This window comes from Podarcis vaucheri (genome assembly GCF_965113315.1).
Source record: "Podarcis vaucheri genome assembly, chromosome: 10".
In the NCBI taxonomy this organism is placed as follows: Eukaryota; Metazoa; Chordata; class Lepidosauria; order Squamata; family Lacertidae; genus Podarcis; species Podarcis vaucheri.
In genome coordinates this window covers 58,207,736-58,228,747 of record NC_138748.1, presented here as the reverse complement: position 1 = coordinate 58,228,747, position 21,012 = coordinate 58,207,736, and the positions used below count along the sequence as shown (strand labels likewise).

General features: G+C 45.4%; 1 protein-coding gene and 1 long non-coding RNA gene across 2 annotated transcripts; one reads left to right on the top strand and one right to left on the bottom strand.

Annotated features, from left to right (window-relative positions):
* Positions 1-1,453: 1,453 nt before the first annotated feature.
* Positions 1,454-15,867, bottom strand: BPGM (bisphosphoglycerate mutase). Its single transcript, XM_082239262.1, has 4 exons — positions 15,750-15,867; positions 11,358-11,418; positions 6,921-7,576; positions 1,454-3,380 (listed from the first exon to the last, which is right to left on the bottom strand). The coding sequence occupies exons 2-4, from the start codon at positions 11,375-11,377 to the stop codon at positions 3,199-3,201; spliced, it is 858 nt and encodes a 285-aa protein (XP_082095388.1). The 5' UTR covers positions 11,378-11,418; positions 15,750-15,867; the 3' UTR covers positions 1,454-3,198.
* On the top strand, positions 4,716-15,480 carry LOC309541516. The gene is made up of 3 exons (XR_014223785.1): positions 4,716-6,170; positions 10,865-11,069; positions 13,737-15,480. It is a non-coding gene; the product is annotated as an uncharacterized lncRNA (long non-coding RNA).
* Positions 15,868-21,012: the final 5,145 nt, after the last annotated feature.

Here is a 21,012-nt window from a genome sequence, read left to right as displayed (position 1 = left end):
ACGGCAGTTGTTGGAAACTGCCAAATGGGGAGGATGCTGCTGCCTATGGGAAACCCGTAAGCAGGACCAGAGTGCATCTGGCTAGCCAGCCTGAGGACAGGATGCCAGAAGGCGGAGTCTTTGTTTTAATTCACCAGGGCTCTTCTCATATTCTTAAAACATAACCCCAGGCAGTGGTCTGCTGGCTTCTGGTGCTACCATATTGTTACAACTAAACAGGCCTTATTAGTGCCTGGATGGAAGACTACCTGAGATCTCTATGTAAGCTCACCCGCACTTCCTAAAGAGGAGAGAAAATAGGATGTGAGGGGTAGGATGATAAATAAAAGCGCAAACTTGCAATTGTCGGTTTTCATCCATGCACTCCCTTCTGTGTCGACACCTGGGCTGTTGCAACATTTTCCCTTTCGCTGGTGGGAGAAAGAGCAATTCCAACACTCCAGCTCCCTCTGCTGTTCCTTTATATTTTTGTAATTCACTAAGAGATTGTGATGGCTCTAAATAGGACAGCACTCTTTCGGAGCAATGGCTCTGGCTGTTTTATGACTTCTTGTGCTCCTTCCAGCAAATCTGCCTTCTCTGCCACACGCTAGATTTGTCCCTAATCGCTGTTTCAACAATGCTCAGGCCACAGTTCCCATTGCAATATTTTGTGTGGGTGTTTGCAATTAAAGTAGGAGTAGGGAACCTATGCCCCGCCCAGATATTGCCAAAGCACAGGTCCCATCATTCCTGACCATTGTGGCCAAGCTAGCTGGGGCTGACCAGGGCTGTAGTCCATCAACAGCTGGAAAGCCATCAGTTACCCACTCCTGAATTAAAGCCAGTATGTCATGTAAGCATGTGTGATTAGGCCCAGCAATTCCACAAGAATGACCAACAGTTTATGTTTCAGGAGTTACCTAAAGAACTGCCTGCTCCAATATAATATGCCCACTTACTGAGATCAACCTCAGAGGTCCTACCCCTTGTTAAGATGAGTCGTGATCACAGACAAGGCCTTCTCAGTGGTGGCACCACATGTTGGAACTCTCTTACCAGAGAAGCTCTCCTGGTGTGCTCTTTCTTTTTGGTGCTAGGTGAAAACTACATTTTCCCAGGCCTGATGTGATTCGTCTTTTGTAGGTTTAATTTCGAAGCTACCTTAGTAAAGTGGGCAATAAACTCTGGCGATAAATAAAATACCACCACAAGTGGGGCCTGTGAACAAAATGTTGCTCCTCACTTCATCCCTTACATATATTTGTCAATACCAGGATTTGACCTGAAGGCACATCATACAACAATCTTGCTAAAACCAACCAGGACCGGGTCTGATCAGTGCTTGGATAGGAGACAGGGCTGAGGTACCTTGTAAACTCCGCTTCAGATTCCAAGATGGAAGGAACAAATGAAAGAAGTTACCGTAGTAACAGCTGCTTGCTTGTTTCACAAAGACACGTACACACAGAGATAGCATTTTGTATGTGCAAACTGAATTATATTTGTCACTTGTACAGGTGCAAAAACGCAGTTTAGTTTGGATAAGCAAACAAGTAGTGCACATTATTTTAGATCTCTCCCCCCCCCCCCAGTTCTCCCCTGAAACCCTACCCTGTCAAGGATACAACTTTGCAATGTTTTAAAAGTTTCTAAAATATATAAATAAATGCATTTGTGCTTAGAAATGCTGACAAAGGGTCTTGTGTAGTGCAAGGGTCTATTAGATTCTGGAGAGGAAGTTGTAGGACATTGATGGCTATTTTATCACTCCTTCCTGTTGGAAGGTCATGACCCCGGAAGAGAGGAAAATACTGGAATTAAACAACTGGTTGCGCTGATCAATGGGACTGTAGATCCTCCCCCTTTCTGAGCTTCCTTCTATTTGTTCATTGACTGTGATTGTTTTACATAGTTCTGTACTTAAAACAGATTAATATTCTATTTGTGTTATAAAATGAATTTTAAAAAATTGAAAAATAATAAAAAATAAAACAATTAGTATTCCATGTTCTGTTTGAACCTGGAAAAGTGATACAGAACTATTTAAAAACTGAATACTCAAGACAGCCCTGGCTGTCCCAAGAACATTCTACTGGATAGCATCAGAGTTTACATTTATATGTTCCAGTAGTTCAGTTTTCACAAAGCTGGTAAGTCTTCAGGTCTTTTGGACTAACATGCCATCAACCCAACAACTGTTCCTACAGGGTACAATGTATAGGAGCTGCTGGCCCGGGAAAGAAAGAACTTCTGACTGTGCAATGGAATTTTCCCTCTATCTCCTCTTCCTGCTTGAATGCTCCCCCCAAAAAAATATTATCCAAGTTTCCTTAACCCTCAGGAGCAGATTTGAGGATGGCAGGGGGAGTGTGCAGGAAGAGAAAGCTCCTTTATGAATGAACCTTGTGCATTGCTTCGTTGGAAACCGCTTCTTCTCCCTAGAGCACAACTTATATCCTGACATCCAAAGCAAAATTTAGAATATAAATCTTTAAAAAATAATAATGTGATTTTGAAGTGGTACCATCAACATTCACCCTTCTTTACTGCATATGGGTCAAGTCTAACTGGGATTTGTTTTTTAAATGGTCCTCTCCAACATGAAAAGTAAAACTTGGGAAAATTCAGCCAATGTGAGCATTTTGATGCCTGTAAAAATATACGGGCTTTATTCAAACCAACACAGTCAGCCATGCAACAAAAATCAGACCAATCCGTTTAATGGAGATTAATGATATACCAGAAGTTGTCGAATTGCAAACAGTGGGGAGAAAAATTCCGGGGGGGAGCGGGTATTCTAAATTAAATAATTATGTGACTGTTATCATCTGTGAACCTGAGAACTTGTAACTATCACTTGAAACCTAGGTTAAAATCAGAAAGCGTTTTCTCCGTTGATCACAATGATGAATATATATATTCAGCGTACCGGTTCTTGCTCTGGCCTTCTCCGATAGTGTAAGACTTATACAAAGGCTATGGAAAGTTTATAAAACAGCTTTCTGTACAAGTAACAAAATTCACTGTTACTTGTACCAGGATCCAACACAGCCGCTGGAAGGAAATAAGGAATGACCCAAAATGGTGTGCTAAAATGCTAAAAATCTACCACTTACTGGGAACTTAAGCAAGTCCTCACAGGGCAAGCACAAAGCGCTATCCTTTTCCTGCACACGGTAAGAGGTAAAAGGGAGAGCATTTTGCATAAGCAGTCTTTCATTTCTCAAGAGTGGGCTTGGCTTTGCCTTGATCTTCCACTTTCTTGATGGCAGCTTGGATTGCCTCTTGGTCACCAAGGAACTGGTGCGGGCCAAGCGAGCGTAGATCCTCGTCAAGCTCCAGGAGAACTGGGACGCCAGTGGGCAGAGTCACATTGACTATGTCCTCATCAGAGATGCCTGCAGAGGAGGAAACAATGGAATGTTTAAATGTGCCTCTTGCGCTCGGTTCATGGGAGGCTCTTGGGCCTAAGCTGCCATGACGTGTCATCCTATTTACCAAACTTTCAAAATCTGGTGAAGATCAGATAACCTGGAAGAATACTTCATTTCATGCAGAAAGATGCGTAATAGGTTGCCCTTGATTGTTCCCCAGAACAATGGGCAGCTATCATGGGCATCTGGGGTGGGAGAGGCAGTCCCTGCCTCCAGATGAACCATAATCCCCAGATTCAGAGCTTTCTTTAAAAAAACAGTAGATCATTATTATTATTATTATTATTATCATCATCATCATCATTATTTCAGTTTATATACCACGCTTTTTCAGAAGATCCCATTAAAAACATCAAAATAATGATGGACAGCCTAATAGTAAAATAATCATCAAAACTAACAGTTCACTTCCCCACACTTTCACAGGCCATAGAATATTTATCCCATAGCCCCTGGGTAAAGGGAAATGTTTTTGCCTGATGCCTAAAGACATGTAAAGATGGCGCCAGGCGAGCCTTTATGGGGAGAGCATTCCAGACAGGAATTAGAATAGGGAGTAGTCATCGTGCCCTTTCAAACACAAGCATCCCCATCTTTCCAATACAGCACTCCGTTCCTTTGGTAGAGTATTACATCACTGAGCGATGCACTTCCAAAGGTTTCTCTTGCTAGGATAACAACTTCAGATTTGTTTCAAGAGATGGGGAAAGAGGATGGGGCACTTTGGCAGTCCCTGAGGGTCAGTCGGTCTTTACCAAGGGCCAAAGGTTTAGCATGGCAGGTTTAGCATAGCAGGAACTTTGCCCGACAATAGCCTGACAGGAGTCTTCCCTGTCTTCTTTCAAACATCTTTTGAAACCTGGACAGCTCTGACTGACCTTTTGAACGTGATCTCTTTTTTAACACCCAGCCTTTGTGGAAGTTACTGTAGTATATTATATTTTATTTTATTTTATTTTATTTTATTTTATTTTATTTATTTTATTTTATTTATTTTAGATGAACACTGCCTTGCTATGTTTTCTTTCTTAATGAAATATTTAAATAAACTGAAGGGCCTCTTTCCTGACTTGCCTTGCCTCCTCAAAAGCGTAAGCCAAATACTGAAAGTCAGTACAGTGGTACCTCAGGTTAAGAACTTAATTCGTTCTGGAGGTCTGTTCTTAACCTGAAACTGTTCTTAACCTGAGGTACCACTTTAGCTAGTGGGGCCTCCCACTGCCGCCGCCATGTGATTTCTGTTCTCATCCTGAAGCAAAGTTCTTAACCCGAGGTACTATTTCTGGGTTAGCAGAGTCTGTAAGCTGAAGCGACTGTACTGGGCAACTTCTATGGCAACACGCTGGAGGGACAACATGAAAGTCAACTAAGGCCAGGGTCTGGTTACTTTACACAACTTGTAACACAAGATGGTTGACCTTTTGTGTGACTTGTGCATCCATTTCTCTTTGGGTTGCGGCCCCAGCAAATTTCAGCACACCAAGCTGAGCAGAAGCAATTAAGTCCACATTACCTGCTTGGATGCAACAGGAAATCATAGAATCATGGAACTGTAGAGTTGGAAGAGACCACATCTGGTCCAACCCCCTGCAATGCAATTATCTTTTGCCCAATGTGGGGCTCAAACGCACGACCCTGAGATTAAGAGTCTTGTGCTCTACCGACTGAGCTACCTGAGAAGCATATGTCTATGTAATGGCACATCTACATTACGCACCATTTACTGGCCCTGGGTTTGGTCTTTTTGGAACATTCTGCCTTTCCCACCCCACCTGCTCCAAATGAAAAAGGTTCTTGGAAGGAAAGCACAAAAATAAGGGGAGGCATCAGCTTTGCAAGCAAGTTCACAGAAGTTACTAGCTCAAAAATTAAGCAACAAACTTTAACTGGTTAATCTCTGCAAGTCTAACTTCTTTCTCACTTGGATTGTTCTTCTCTTTCTCTACCAATTCTTGCACTAAAATCTCCTATTGACTCTGGCCTATCAAAAATTGCTCCCACAACTGGTCCAGAAAGGCCTCTGCTTTATACCATATTTTCTAATAAGCATAGGGTGATAAAGATGACTTTGATGAGATTCCTGCATTGCAGGGGGTTGGACTGGGTGAGCCATGAGGTCCTTTCCCGCTCTGCGATTCTATGAAGTCAGTAGGTTCAAATTAGAAGAATGGGGGTGCCGGCTAAGCATCGGGGTGAACTTCCTGACAACAGGTCATGTTTGAGAGTAGTGTAGGCTGCCTCAGAAGCAAGCAAGCAAAGTGAACTGTGCAACTTTTACAACAACCTCCTATTCCTGCAGCATTACCTAATGTCAGATCAGGTATTACAGCCTATAGCTTGGGCAGGGACTAAAGGAGTACATGAGGACATGTCGCTTTGATTTATAGAGGCCTCTAGACTTGGAGCCACCTCTGCTAAAAAGGCCTTGTCCAAGTCTGGCAATGTCCTAGATGCATTAACAACCAACGTCCACCCCCTCAGCCTTCTGAGGAACTGGCTGACACCTGCAGGAATGAGCCCAGCGTGTTTTGTTGGCAATCAATGGGTAGGTTTGATATTGGGAAAGGTTTGATATTGGGAAACCTTGTTCCGGTGAGGTCTGTTTGAATAAGCCATTTCTAAATACGAACGTTTCGTTTTCGTCAGTCGGTCACGGGGAAATATCGCACGCAAAAGGAAAACATGGCATCAGCTCCAGCGGTTGTTTTCGCCATTCATCTACTGCGCTGGAGAGTAGGCAACAGCACAACGCTGGTAAGGTAAGCAGGGGTGAACATATTTGTGTCATAACCAGGGCTATGGGCGCTTCCTCTCTGAACAGGCCATGAGAGTGGGGCAGAGGGAAAATGCTTCGCTGTCAGAACATCACAAAAGACACACACAACACAACCTCCCGCCGCATAACTTAGGTCCACAGATTTCCTGGGAAGATGGCAAGGGCAAGAATCACTGCAAATAACTTTGTAAACTCGAGAATGCTCTAGAGATTGTCAGCAACGGCCATCTGGCTAGCTAGTTCACTAGGCTAAAGAAGCATATACAGTATTTTGTTTTCTAAAGCAGGGATGAGGAACCGGTGGCCCTCCAAAGGCTGTTGGACTCACACAACCAATCACCCTTGATTGTTGGCCATGCAGACGAAAGCCAATGGAACTTCTGAAGGCCACAAATTTCCCCATCCCTGATCTACAAACTTATGCACACTACGGACAAAGAAACGCAATAGGCAGTCCTTCCCTCTATGGAACCAGGGCAAGGCAGTCCTCCAAGGAAGACGAGAGGTCTCCAACAGAGAATTCTCAGGACGCTTGCTGACCTAGGAGTCTCAAGATTTTTCGAGAGAAGCCACAACAGTTAAAACTGCTATAAAACTAATAGTATAACTGTGCCCTTTTTAATTTGAGAGACAGAGTTAGAATTTATTCCTGAACGAATAGCCAAAGAAGACAGGATGGTCCCCAATGTTTATACCACATTTAGAACAAATTAGTGGCACTACATTACCTTCCAAATGTTTCAGCAAAGCGCGCGTGCTGTTCCCGTGAGCAGAAATTAAAACCGTCTTGCCCCTCTTCACTTCCGGAGCTATCCTCTCGTTCCAATAGGGAAGGAGTCTATCAAGCACTTCTTTCAAGCTTTCTGCCCTCGGGAGTTTCTCCAACGGCACGTCGCAGTGCTTATACCTGCGGTCGTTGTAGATTTCGTGGTAGTAAAGGTGGGACTCGGTGATGGGAGGTGGGGTGACGTCATAGCTCCTCCTCCACCTTTTCACCTGCTCCTCGCCGTGGTTCAGCGCCATCTCTGCCCTGTTCAGGCCTATCAGGGCACCGTAGTGCCGCTCGTTCAGCCTCCAGGAGGATTCGGTGGTGACCCACTCCTGCCCCATCTGCTCCAGCACAAGCCAGGCAGTCTGAATAGAGCGGCTGAGGATGGATGTAAACACCAGGTCGAACTCAATGCCAAGAGCTTTGAGGTGCCTGCCGCAGTTCTGAGCCTCTTTAATCCCGTCGCTGCTCAGCTTCTGGTCCACCCAACTGCAGAAGCGGTTCTCTTTGTTCCAGGCCCCTTCGCCGTGCCTCAAGAGGATCAGTTTGTACTTGGCCATTTTGGCTGCAACTTCCTTGGGTTTGCGACAGGAGTAGCATCTAATGATAGGCCATCTAATAAAGAGAAGGAACACATAGGTCAAACGCTTTGGGTCACTGTGTTGTGGTGAACTCTGGAGACCCACAGAATCTTGTCACGAGTTGCCCGATTAGATTTTCAGCAATGAGAGATGAAGGCAGCTCATCCACCATTCTGTAACATGTAGAAGGACATTGGGCGTTCCCTCCACTGCACTCTCAGTTCAAGCACAGCAATGGCGATTACTGATACGTTCAGCCAGTGCTACATGTAAACTGAAGACTAGTGCGAAAAGCACGATTAGTGGGTGGTTTGCTAGACCGGGTAGCTGGGATGTTGCCTGCTCTTGATGGGGTTACACTCCCTCTGAAGGAGAGGGTATGCAAAGAGAACAAAAACTACCAGACTTAGAAGACATCTGAAGGCAGCCCTATTTAGGGAAGCTTTTAATAATAACAAATAATAATAATATTTTTTTTATTTATACCCCGCCCTTCCCGGTTTAAAAACCGGGCTCAGGGTGGCTAACAGCAAATATAAAACATTGATTAAAGATGCAATTTAAAAACAGCATAAAATACAACATAAATGCAGCATCAATATCAATAAAATTCAAAAAATCAGGGGTCAATTTTTTTTGGGGGGAACCCCCAATCAGTAAACATCAAATGACCAACAAGGCTAACTGGCCAAGTTGGTCCTACTAGGGCCAGCAAGGAGACCAGGGAAGAATTTAAATGTGGGGTCCCAGAAAGGGTTTCTTCATAGAAAAGGAAAGGGAAAAGGGAACAGAGGATCAGGCTAATTCAAATTGAAGGCCAGGCGGAATAGCTCTGTCTTACCGGCCCTGCGGAAGGAGATCAAGTCCTGCAGGGACATAGTCTCGTGGGACAGAGCATTCCACTAGGTAGGAACCGTTAATGTTTGATGGACTACTGCATTTTAATATTTTGTTGGAAGCCGCCCAGGGTGGCTAGGGAAACCCAGCCAGATGGGCAGGGTATAAATAATATGTTGTTGTTGTTGTTGTTGGCACTTCTGGGTCCTTTGCTGCTGCAGAGTGCCTCCCACCAGCTTCAGCTGGTGGCCCAGTTGTGCCCCTATGTGGACAGGGTTAGCCTGACCACTGTTGTCTATGCTTTGGTAACCTCTAGGTTTGATTACTGCAATGCGTCATATGTAGGGCTGCCTCTGAAGATGGTTCAGAAACTTCAGCTGTGTTTGGGGGAGGGGCTTACTGGTTTTTTAGTGCTGTCCAGATGTTTTGGTCTACAACTCCCCTCAGCCCAAAACCGAGGGCACCAGGTTGGGGAAGGCTGTTCCACCCAATCAGCGACAACATGCTCAATGTGCCTGTTGCAGAAGACAACCCAGGATGACACAATTAAAGTTCCTTGCGGCCAAACAATACCTGCAACACACACCCAATGAAACCCGGCTCTCAAATTGGCAAATGCAGGATTGCGTATTGAAACCAGCAATGTGCATCTCCTGATCTATCAAATTCCTTCTCCTGCACATATGAAATTCTGATCACCTTATCTGCTTTCCAGTCAATCCTCCCACGCCCTGTAATTTCTATTTACCCCTGGTAATCCACAATCTAATACGAACATATCAATTACATTTTGTAATCCATTGCTATATCCTTATACAACTTGCCTAGATTATCTTCCGGTTCCACACACACACAAAGTGTATTCAAGCAAACACAGCTATCTATATTGCTTTTGAATAAGATCCCTACCTCCGTGCCCTCAAATCCATCATGTGCCTCTAGCTCAATTCAGGACATTATATAAATCTCAAAGGCTACAGTATTAAACATGCCTAATCGTTTGTTGATGGCACCCATCTGTCTTGAGAGGCAATGGAGTGTGCCTCCGGGGGTGAAGTCAAACCACTGTGTTTGCAGCACCGAAGTGACCTGCCTGGGGGGCAAGCCTGGGCTGGTGAGGTCCAAAGGAAAGCAGAGCAATATGTCTGGCACCAGCTGGGCTGCAGGAGTTGCTGGAAGGAGGCGTACAAAGTGCCATCCAAACATCTTTGGGACTCCACCTCAGATTTGCGTAGGGTTTACTCCTTAGCCTTTCCTTCTGCCAAAGATATCCCGCAAGGCAGCAGACATGTCTGGATTCAATTCAGACATAGCAGGGGCCCGGCCTCTGCCATTATGGCACACAGAAGCTATCACGGGATACAACAGCACAGCAGAAGTGGCACCTAGTTGTCTGGGAACAGTGAGATAACATACAAGGTCTGTGTGATATGGGGAAACAAAGCCAGTTCCAAGATTCAAAAACGTAGAGGCAGTGCCATATTTTCATCTCACAGTAGCCATTTTTCAAGTGCTCAAAAAGAACATCGGAGCTCAACCTGTGGAGGTTTGTGTGGTGTATGTGTGCGCACACCTGCTCCCGCACTGAGCAGGAAGGTCTGAACGGAGCTCTGAAGCATATACAACTTAACAGGTGGTGATCTTGCAAGAAGCAACCCTATGGAGCAACCTCTCCTGGTGCGTTTGGACTGTCTATGCTCCCATCTTCCTCCTAAGTTTGAGACCTCATCACCTCATCTGTTCTTTTTAAATGCCTGGAGAGGGCTCAATACTTTGACTAGAACATGCTCATATTAGGATATCCCTAATACAGTGGGTATTTCTAACAAAGCTGGTTTATTGCTGGGGGAAGTGGGACGCAGGTGGCGCTGTGGGTTAAACCACAGAGCCTAGGACTTGCCGATCAGAAGGTCGGCAGTTCGAATCCCTGCAACGGGGTGAGCTCCCGTTGCTCGGTCCCTGCTCCTGCCAACCTAGCAGTTCGAAAGCACATCAAAGTGCAAGTAGATAAATAGGTACCACTCTGGTGGGAAGGTAAGCGGCGTTTCCGTGCGCTGCTCTGGTTCGCCAAAAGCGGCTTAGTCATGCTGGCTACATGACCCGGAAGCTGTATGCCGGCTCCCTCAGCCAATAAAGCAAGATGAGCGCCGCAACCCCAGAGTTGTCCGCGACTGGACCTAAAGGTCAGGGGTCCCTTTACCTTTACCTATTGCTGGGGAAAGGTCCAGGAGTCAGTGGGCGTGACCCTCTTTCTCCATATCTCAAAAATACAGCTATTAAGCAAGGACATTTTTTGTGCTTGTTCTTCTGCTGCTTTGAGACTCATTAGCACCTCCACAGGACTCCACCATTTCCAAATAAACTAGCTTAATTCCCAATAAATCAGCTTAATTCATATACCAATAAGTCATTGGGTTTGTGCAGGTTTTAATAAATCACACTTCTTCAGCTTCAGCTTTCACTGATTACAGTTTCTTCATAATAGACCTTCTGACTGCACCACTGGAATTGTAACCCTGAAGAAGCATTTGAATAACAGGACTGCTCAAACCTAATGGAAATTCAAACCCAAAAGAAGCAAGGTGCCACATCCACTGGGGCTAGCAATCAAAATGGAGCTGGTGCATGATCTAGACACTGACCTGGTTTGCACATAACGCTACACCATCACTGGTCCAGCCTAACTACAGGTTCCTGTGAATATGTGAACCCAGTTCAATGGGCTGACCCTAGTTTATTTTCTGCCAATAACCCATGATGCTAATCTATGTTTATTGTTGGCTTACAAACCATAACTCTATTTAAGTGTGGTATGACATTATGCCCAAATCCAACCACATTGCTTTATCATGGCTTGCTTGGCCAACCCATCCCAGACACCTGCCAAGCTACAAAGGCAGGAGACAAGAGCACATAAAAAATAATCATGCAACAATCTGCTTTAAAACAAGATGAAGATAAAAACAATTTGAACTCACCTTATCCATTGCAAATGCATTCATCCTACACAAATATGAGGCAAAAGACTTTATAGGTAGGCTGCAATATTAAAAGAGAAAAAGAAAACACCATGAAAGCTACTGAAGTTAGGGTCGGGGTCAGGGGGGAAGAATCAAATATTAGTATTCCCAGAGGTGGTAAAACTATGTCTGAGCTATGAGTTCAGATGAGTGAATACTCCTCCATACACAACAAAACCAAAATTACAGGAATCCTTGAACTCTGGCACCTGGCATGTTAGGGAGAAGCATTCTAACCACAACTTTCCCAACATGATACTTGAGTCATAGAGTTGGGGCTAGAAAATATCTACTTGCTACTGCATAAAAAGAATAAGTATAGATAACTGTATTGTTTTCTGAGAAACTTCAGGCAACTGAACTCTGAAGTTCAAACTTTGCTTAAAGCCCAAGTCCTGTTTGCTGTTCGATTTCCAGTTTTCATACCCAAACAGCATGGAGATGGGAGAAAGGCCTGTTACATAATCAGTTCCTCCTGCTGGGCCAACGCTAGGTTTCAGCTGTCTGCAAAAATTACAGCGCTCTCTGTGACATGCAGTTCCCAGGGAAGCCAAGCTGCAGGGCCACAATTTCTCCAGAGTGCAAAGCAAACCAAGTCTGTCCACTGTTGAACAGGCATCCCATTAAGAAACATCTGAGTTGCGTCAAAATGAGATTTGCGTGTATATTGTCATTGGCTTAAGGTTTCAGTCCATTTATTCCCAAATTAAGCAGCACTTCTGGGCTCTGAAGACTACTGGTTGGTTTTAACAGAAGTGGTGAGGCATGCAGTCTAATATTTTCTATAAACCAGAAATGGGGTATTTCTTCCTGGTCTGACTTAATCCACCACCACCATCTGCACAATGGGGAGTGGGTGGAATAACTGGGATGTAGCTACACATTCAGACACGGATTTTGGAGATCTGAGAATAGGATCTTCCAACTCTTCCCTTTAGATCAAGGCAGCCAGGTATGGGATTGGAGTGGAGAGAGTTTTTAAACCTTCCTCATACACACACTATTTCCACAATTTAAATCACCTCCCCCCTCCCTGCTACAGTGGTACCTCAGGTTAAGTACTTAATTCGTACTTAATTCCGGAGGTCTGTTCTTAACCTGAAACTGTTCTTAAACTGAAGCACCACTTTAGCTAATGGAGCCTCCTGCTGCCGCAGCGCCGCCGAAGCCCGATTTCTGTTCTTAACCTGAAGCATTATTTCTGGGTTAGCTGAGTGTGTAGCCTGAAGCGTATGTAACCTGAAACGTATGTAACCCGAGGTACCACTGTATTTGCCTTCCAAAAAAATATTTATCAGTATCCATAGGGTCCCTGTATGATATTACAGGACAAATAGCAGCTTTTGGTGAGGGCGTTTATGCTGCAATGCTATGCCCATTTATCTGGGAACAAGCCCCATTAATCTTAGTGATTCTTATTTCTTAGTAGACGCGAATAGGATTGCACTTGCAATCTGGTAAATGGAGCAGGGGAAAGAGATGACAAACACACACAGCTACATGGCAATGTGGACCCCGGGCGGAGGCATCCAGCAATGTTAACACGCAAACACTCATCTTGCTGTTGATTTCTGCTTATGTTCTGTGAGCCAAGCTACCACTTGCTTACTTGCAGTCACTGGATATCAACTTGGTCAAATGGTCAGTGTTTCTCAAACTTGGGTCGCCAGCTGTTGTTGGACTACAACTCCCATCATCCCTAGCTAGCAGGACCAGTGGTCAGGGATTATGGGACCTGTAGTCCAGCAACAGCTGGAGACCCAAGTTTGAAAAACACTCAGATGAATGATACAGAAAGCAACAGAATGGTCACCTGTACGCTATCACTCTTTCTGCCATGAACTCCCAGAGGAGGGATCCATACGCCTTCAGCTGACTAAGTGCCTCACAGTGATATTAATAGAAGTCATACCTGCCAAGTTCCTCTACAAGGTTAACCTTTAACATGACAGGTCCCTATAGCTTCCATTTTCATTTCCCCTCTCAAGTTCAAGTAAACACAGATTTTTTTGGAGCTCTTTAGGCACTGTATTTAGGCTCCTAATTCTGCTACAGTTGTCCTGCTTCTGTGCCTTTATGCAGAAATTGAGCAGATAAAGAGCTTTTCTCAAAAAAAAAAAAATCTGTAAAGCTTTATCTGCTGTAAAATGGGCACAAGGTTAGGGCTACAGACAGATTACCTCTCACATGCTCAGTCTCAGAATAAGGTCTGTCACCATATTTCTGGCACGGAACTTGTGCCTTTAAAATAAAAACAGCGAGTGATGTTTCAAGAATCACTACATCTCTACATCGATAAAACAAAAATTTGATATTGAATTCCTACTTTCTCTGCAGCTGTTCAAGGGAAAAGAAGGTGGAAATCCTAAAGAGAAGCTTTCAAAGTGCTGCAGAAACAACCCAGTACTACTGTAGTTATCTAACTGTCTAGTGAGGACAGAAAACAAGAACTAATTGGTTCTGTTAAAATGCAGCACACACAGGCGAGAATGTTCTTTTTGTTACCACTGTCACCTGATCTGTCCTAGAGGTTAAAAGAGAACATCCCAGTGTTCCCATGAGGTTCCTGGAGAACAAAACACAGGGGCAATCCAGGATAAACCGTTTCTGCAAAGAACATCAGTGTACAAACAAGACAGACTTCTTCACTATTACAAATATATGGGCAGGATGGTTTGGAAAGGGCTTGGAGATGATGCACATGCAGTCATCATCTGTTGGCATTTTTGAACCAAGTGTTGCTCTCTATTCCTTTTCCCAACCCAGGTCCAAAGGAGAACAGCGTTCCAGTACTTTTAACAGTTGTGTTAACCTGCCCTTCCTCCAAATAGCTCAGGGTAGCAGACACTGAATCCCTCATTTTATCCTTCCAATAACCCCATGTGGTAAACCAGGCAAAAAGGGAATAACTGGTTACGAGTGACCAATAATTTAATGGTCTTCCCAGTCCTGGTCTAACACTCTAACCATTGGCCCCCGCCTTAGACAGGGGTCCTGCACCTTTTATGGTGTAGGCAAGAGAATTTAAGCACTCTGCATGACAAAATTATCTCTCCTACAGAGCTATAAAATGTTCAGGCCTCTTCCATCTGGCAGCCCCACACTCCGTCCAGCCCCCGTGCTGCATACTGACCTACATAACAGGTGGGATTACCAGCCAAAAGGGGTCAAATGCCTGTCCTACTCTTGAGCCTTTAAAGCATAAACAACAGTTTGATCAAAGGCAATCTGCAGGAAGAACCCAGAACGATCACCTAATTGCAATACTCTAATTGTTTGTGAATCCAGCTGCTGTTACACGCACAAAAGCAAAGCCTGGTAAAGGAGTATTTACAAGGTGTTGGCTGATATTACTCAGATAGCATAGCTTTGAACATTTTCTTTTTAAAAAAATCTATTTTAAAATACCTTCTCCAATTTTTGTGCTTTTGCACACACAAAAATGTTCTTCATAACTTCCAACTATATTGACACCAGTTTCTACGGCTGAACCAAAAACGGCACAACATGTGCACTTAAAAATACATCACTGGATACAGAGATCCAACGCGGACTCAGATCACAAGCAGAAACAACCTAAAATTCCCCCTGACATCAACACCTTGTACGGCTGCAAGTCAGTGCAATCCTGTACACAGATAGTCCTGAGCTAGATTAGACCTATGGCCTGGCTCAGTGCAAAGCAGCTTCCTACGGTCATAGAATCATGGAGCTGGAAGGGACCCTTGAGGGTCATCTAGCGGACCCCGCCCCACCCCCCGCAATGCAAGAATCTCATCCATGACAATGGCCACTGGACTAAAGACCAAATCTCCAAAATCTAGCTCCAAACACCATCCTTTCTAAGCCTCAGACTGTGTTTCTCCAACTTGGGTACCCAGCTGTTGATGGACTACAACTCCCATCACACACAAAAAACCCCGACCACTGGTCCCACTAGCTAGGGATAATGGGAGTTATAGTCCAACAAGAGCTGCCCGCGCAAGTTTGAGAAATACTCAGGGGAAGAGGCAAGGCGAACAGAATAATAATAACAATAACAATAATAATAATAATTTATTTATACCCTGCCCTCCCCAGCCAAGACGGGCTCAGGGCGGCTAACAACAATAGTTAATAGTAGTTAACAACAACAATAACAATAAATAATAATAATAATAATAATAATAATAATAGTTAATAATAGTTAACAACAAGAAGAATAGCAACATCCAAGCCCAAGACTAAAATTAAAAGGGTGCATAGCAAAACAAGCCTAAACTGCCGCCATGCACCATTAAAATATTCTCCATTATATTATTGGGTGAAATCCCCATGCGAATATTGAAAATTGCTCTGACCACCCGTTACCTCGGCACAAGAGAAAGCCAGAGCGCCGAAAGCAAAGCCAGCCCCCGTGCAAATGCTGCTGATGCGGCCGCAGACAGTTGCTAACAGCTCCAGGCTGGGTCCTGCTGGTGGGCGGGGCGAGAACTTCACCAGCCCCTTCGGATCCTCTCCATCCGATTGGAGCTTTGGGTTGCCGCTCACAGATAGGAAGCGGAGCGGCCGCCTATCAGGAAGAGCTCCGCGATGACGACAGCGGAGAGGGAGGCCGTGGACTACGTGACCGGGAACGACTCGCGCGGCATCAACTCCCAGGTGACGCCACGGGAGGAAAGAGGGGCTGGATTGGACAGAGCGATGATCGACGTGGTTCCAAGCCAATAAGCAACTGATTCGCCGGCTGTGGGCCGTCTTTGGAGCGTTGCGTTGTGGCCTAGCTGGGATGCTGGTGTAGGTTCCTTTGTTGCAGTTCTGCACGTGCAAGCGCGCCTCTGCGCATGCGTAATGTAAACCCTGCTCTGCTCATTGGAACTTGCTCGTTTAAATGGCTTTGTAATTGCGGCCCCAAAGGAAAGAAGATACTGAGCGTTTGGACACTGTTGGGGGGGCGGGGTCAGTGTTCCAGCTCTTCTGCAGTCATGCTGCTCATAGCAGAGCCATCGGGATGGAAATCGAAATCAGAGTTCGTAAATAGGATCTCAATTCTAATAATAATTTCATTATTTGTATTCCCCCCATCAGACTGGGTTGCCCCAGCCGGGTTGTCTTTGATAACTGCAAATTCAGGTGAATACTTGCAAAAATGCAAAGAGCCATCACAAAGGAATATTTTTGCCACTTCAAATGTCATTCTTTTCTTTCAGAGTAGTTCATATATGAAGCTGTGCGATCATGTTATGTACATAGGCACGTACACGTACTATAAACCAGCTCAAGGCTGTCGAAGCAGTCTCAACTACTTTTTGGCAAAAACAACTATGAATCTTGGGGCAGTTTAAACCCGAACAACTTCATGTCGGGGGCAACTTTTCCTCTATATTTTATTACCATTGTTCATTCTCTGTAAAGAAAAAGTCGGTTGTGGTAAGTTGTGGTTCTTCAATGCATCTGCTGAACATGCTGCCACAGAATATAATGCACTGTTTCCCATTTCAGCCACTAGAGGTCAGTTTTTCATTAATTTAAGCAAGTAATAAACAAAAGCAAAAGATTTCCCTATCTTATCATCTCTGTTTACCATGGAGTTTGTGTGTTTATCTATCCCTGATAAATAACGGTCCCTGCTTCTACCTATTCTGCCTTTTGCAGAGATTCTGAATGTGGCTTTTAACATTTCTGTCATTATTTTCACAAGTGTGCTAGTGAAACTAATTCTTATGAGACACAGCCCATCCTTCACATCTCCAGAAGTTACATCTGGTGATATTTTATCTAATAAGGTCTAGATTACATACACACATAGTGTTCAGATAAGGGGAGGAGGTTGCAGGGCTGCACCAATGCACCTGTTGCCCCACCACCAACCACCTGTTACAGGTGCATCACTCCACCTGACCAAATCAGGACATGCATAGAGGAACTCCCTTCTCACTCATAGCAAATGTGTGGATGCCAGGGTGGGGTGCCTGTAGAATTAGGCTGCAGTACCTCCACCTCCCCTTACACATTTATTGAATACATTGCTGGGGAGGGCTCAGCTTTTTTGCACACACATATCTAATTGCATAGGCATGAATATTAATATCAGGCACAATGACATGCAATTCTGAGCATGCCACTTCATTTTAAAAAAACTTATTTTCTGCACATTAATATATTATGGGTCAATTATATATGGATCAATTATATATGTGTATGTAGATCTTTCATTAGAAAACAAAAACAAATCCCCACTTGCTTTTAAACAGTGGTACCTCAGGTTACATACCTCAGGTTACATACACTTCAGGTTACATACACTTCAGGTTACAGATGCCGCTAATCCAGAAATAGTGCTTCAGGTTAAGAACTTTGCTTCAGGGTGAGAACAGAAATCTTGTTCTGGCAGTGCAGTGGCAGCAGGAGGCCCCATTAGCTAAAGTGGTGCTTCAGGTTAAGAACAGTTTCAGGTTAAGAATGGACCTCCAGAACGAATTAAGTACTTAACCCGAGGTACCACTGTATTATTTTTCCAGAGTGCAGATGGAGAGCTGAGGAGAAGAAAATAATGGCTTCTTTAAGCCATAGTAAGTTCATGCCTCACGTTTCCTGCTTGTAATGAAGTTTTCAAAATGGGGCTGCAGTTGTTGTCATTATCGCTCCATCTTGAGAAACAGTGGAGTGATCGTCTGGGGGTGAAGAAAAACTGCTGCATTAGCAGTGCTGAAGTGACCTCACCAGGGCGAAAGCCTGGGCACTGTGTATGGAGGTGCTGGGCTGCCTAGACAACAAAACCCCCGTCAGCCTTGCTGAAGTGGTCCAAAGGAAAGCAGAGCAATACATTTTGGCACCAGCTTGGTTGCAGGAGTTGCCAGGAGGCGTAAAAGGCACCATTCAATTGTCTTAGGAGCTGCACTCCAGATTTGTGCAGGGTTTACTCCTTAGCCTTATCTTCTCCCATAAGGCAGCAGAGGTTTAGGATCAGAGCTTTCCTTCTCCTAGATAGGCTACCTTCCCAGGTTGGCAAGCCCCGTCTGCCCCTCACTTCCCTCTATAGTATGTGCGGAAACCACCTTCTTGACCACTGGACCCACTATTGGTCTCGTCTGCTCAATCTGCAGGAGCCTGTCTTGGCATGCAAGGGAAGTCCCTAACTCACCGAGGGTTTGAGACCCATCGGCTACCTTCACCTGGTTTAGCCCGCCCAAACCATTCCCTGGGTGTGGCTGCTGTTGTGTGCTGACAATTTCTAGGAGCCACAAGTGAAAGCTGAGTGCAGAGTGGGGACCAAAGGTGGACAAGCTACACCAGAAGGAGCAGGATGTGTCCCCTCATCAGAGGTACTACCCCTCCACTAAGAACCCATACAGCCTCATGATTTTCCTGGCTGCAGTGTGAGCCAGGAAAAATCATGAGGTATCATAAATAAAATTCTGAATAAGATTTGGTACATAGGATTTAGCTGGTGAAGATCAAACAAGAAAGCTTGTGATCTCCCATGAGGCCATTGAGCAGAGCAGAATTTCCCCTTGAGGTTAAAATCAATTTTGAGCTTGTTCTTTAACTGCCTTGGCTAGATAATGGAAGGACCTTGGGATTATTTATGAACAAGTAGGAATACATTTCATGGTTTAAAAATGGGGGGGTGGGGCTTGCAGTTTAAATGCATGTCCTCCAAAGCCAGTTTGTCATGGCCAACAGATTTGGGGTGGAACTAGATAGTGAACTTTAAAAACAGCCTTGCTGTGTGTCAAGGTGATGATGCGCCATGGACACCTACAGCTCACATGGGTAGGCAAACTAAGGCTCAGGGGCCGGATCTGGCCCAATCGCCTTCTAAATCCGGCCTACGGATGGTCTGGGAATCAGCATGTTTCTACATGAGCAGAATGTGCCCTTTTATTTAAAATACATCTCTTGGTTATTTGTGGGGCATAGGAATTTGTTCATTCCCCCCCCCCCCAGTATATAGTCCAGCCCCCGGCAAGGTCTGAGGGACAGTGGACCCGCCACCTGCTGAAAAAGGGTTTTCCTTTGAGAGGGAATATAAGGACAAATAACCAGGCCAAAAATGAAGGTTCAAAGCTTTATTGCCTAAAAATATTTAAAACCTGGAATGGAAAAGAGGAAAATAGCAGTTGGACTGAAGATACTTCCCTACCTAGCAGACTAACCCTACATTCATACCTACGGAGAATGGAGTGTACATCCCCACCCACCCCCAAGGCTAGAGATCCTGGCTGTAACAAACAAAAACAGGAAATAGTTGAGGCTTGCAGATAGGCGTTGCCTCTTTGGATTTCTGCTGTTTAAGTCTCCTCTCACCCCTAGGGACCACTCTGGGGTCTCCTGGGCTCTGCACCTGCCTAGTGTAATTCAAAACAAGCCCTTTCCCTCCTCGCATGGCTCTTGATCCCCACTCCAACCATCCGGCAAGGTTGATTTGATTTCGCCTCCCCCACACCCCATCCCCGATGTAGATCTTTATTCTCTTCTTGTTCCTGAGGCAGATCTTCCCTCCCTCATTGTCCCCTGGTTGTACTTCGCCTCAGGTGCCAAAATGCCTTGGTGCGGCCCTGACCCCGCTTTCCTTCCTGGACCCGTCCCGCTGTAAGAAGCTGGCTTGCTTCACCTGGCGCTTCCCTTGGGACCAGCGAGAGCCGGGCCGTGTCCCCCGCGTCCCCAGGCGGGCCTGACTCTGTTTCGGCTCCCTTCGCAAGGAGCACGTCCTCACCACCTGTTGTTGTTATTGTTTAGTACTTTAGTTGTGTCCAACTCTTTGTGACCCCATGGACCAGAGCACGCCAGGCACTCCTGTCTTCCACTGCCTCCCGCAGTTTGGTCAAACTCATGCTGGTAGCTTCGAGAACACTGTCCAACCATCTCGTCCTCAGTCGTCCCCTTCTCCTTGTGCCCTCCATCTTTCCCAACATCAGGGTCTTTTCCAGGGAGTATCTCTTCTCCGGAGGTGGCCAAAGTATTGGAGCCTCAGCTTCACAATCTGTCCTTCCAGTGAGCACTCAGGGCTGATTTCCTTCAGAATGGATAAGTTTGATCTTCTTGCAGTCCATGGGACTCTCAAGAGTCTCCTCCAGCACCATAATTCAAAAGTATCAGTTCTTCGGCGATCAGCCTTCTTTATGGTCCAGCTCTCACTTCCATACATCACTACTGGGAAAACCATAGCTTTAACTATTCGGACCTTTGTGGGCCACCTAAGCCTCCCTTTTTGCGCGCCCCGGGGCAAGCGCCTGCTCCGCCTTATCCTTTCCAACCGGCGGCTGCTGCTGAGGCCGCGACTCCTTCGCCCGGATCGAGCCTAGCTCCCGCCCCCCCCCCCACTCCCTCCCTCTTCCCGAAGCAGCTGCGCTTTCCTGACCCCGCTTGGGCCGGCGTCGGGTCCCTTTCATAGGCAGCCGGCCCGACTATCTGGGGCAAGGATGATGCGCTGCGCCTGGATGGGGAGGCGCAAAGCTGCTCCTCTCTGCGATCGCCGCGAAAAAGTCCAGATCTAACACTCAAAGAGGGTCTAATAAACCGCAAGCCACATTTACCACCCCCCTCTCCAACTTTTTCCTGTGCAATTTTACGCGCGCTTGTTTTCACGGGGATCAGCGGCGCTCCGTTCCGAATCAAAAGGCGCTGGGCT

Bases quoted from the DNA above. Each gene is read 5' to 3' on its own strand.
- BPGM (XM_082239262.1), bottom strand. From the start codon at position 11,377: ATGCATTTGCAATGGATAAG. The intron at 7,577-11,357 runs GTGAGTTCAAAT...TCTCTTTATTAG, and splicing joins ATGCATTTGCAATGGATAAG to ATGGCCTATCATTAGATGCT. The intron at 3,381-6,920 runs GTAATGTAGTGC...CCTCCTCTGCAG, and splicing joins TTTGCTGAAACATTTGGAAG to GCATCTCTGATGAGGACATA.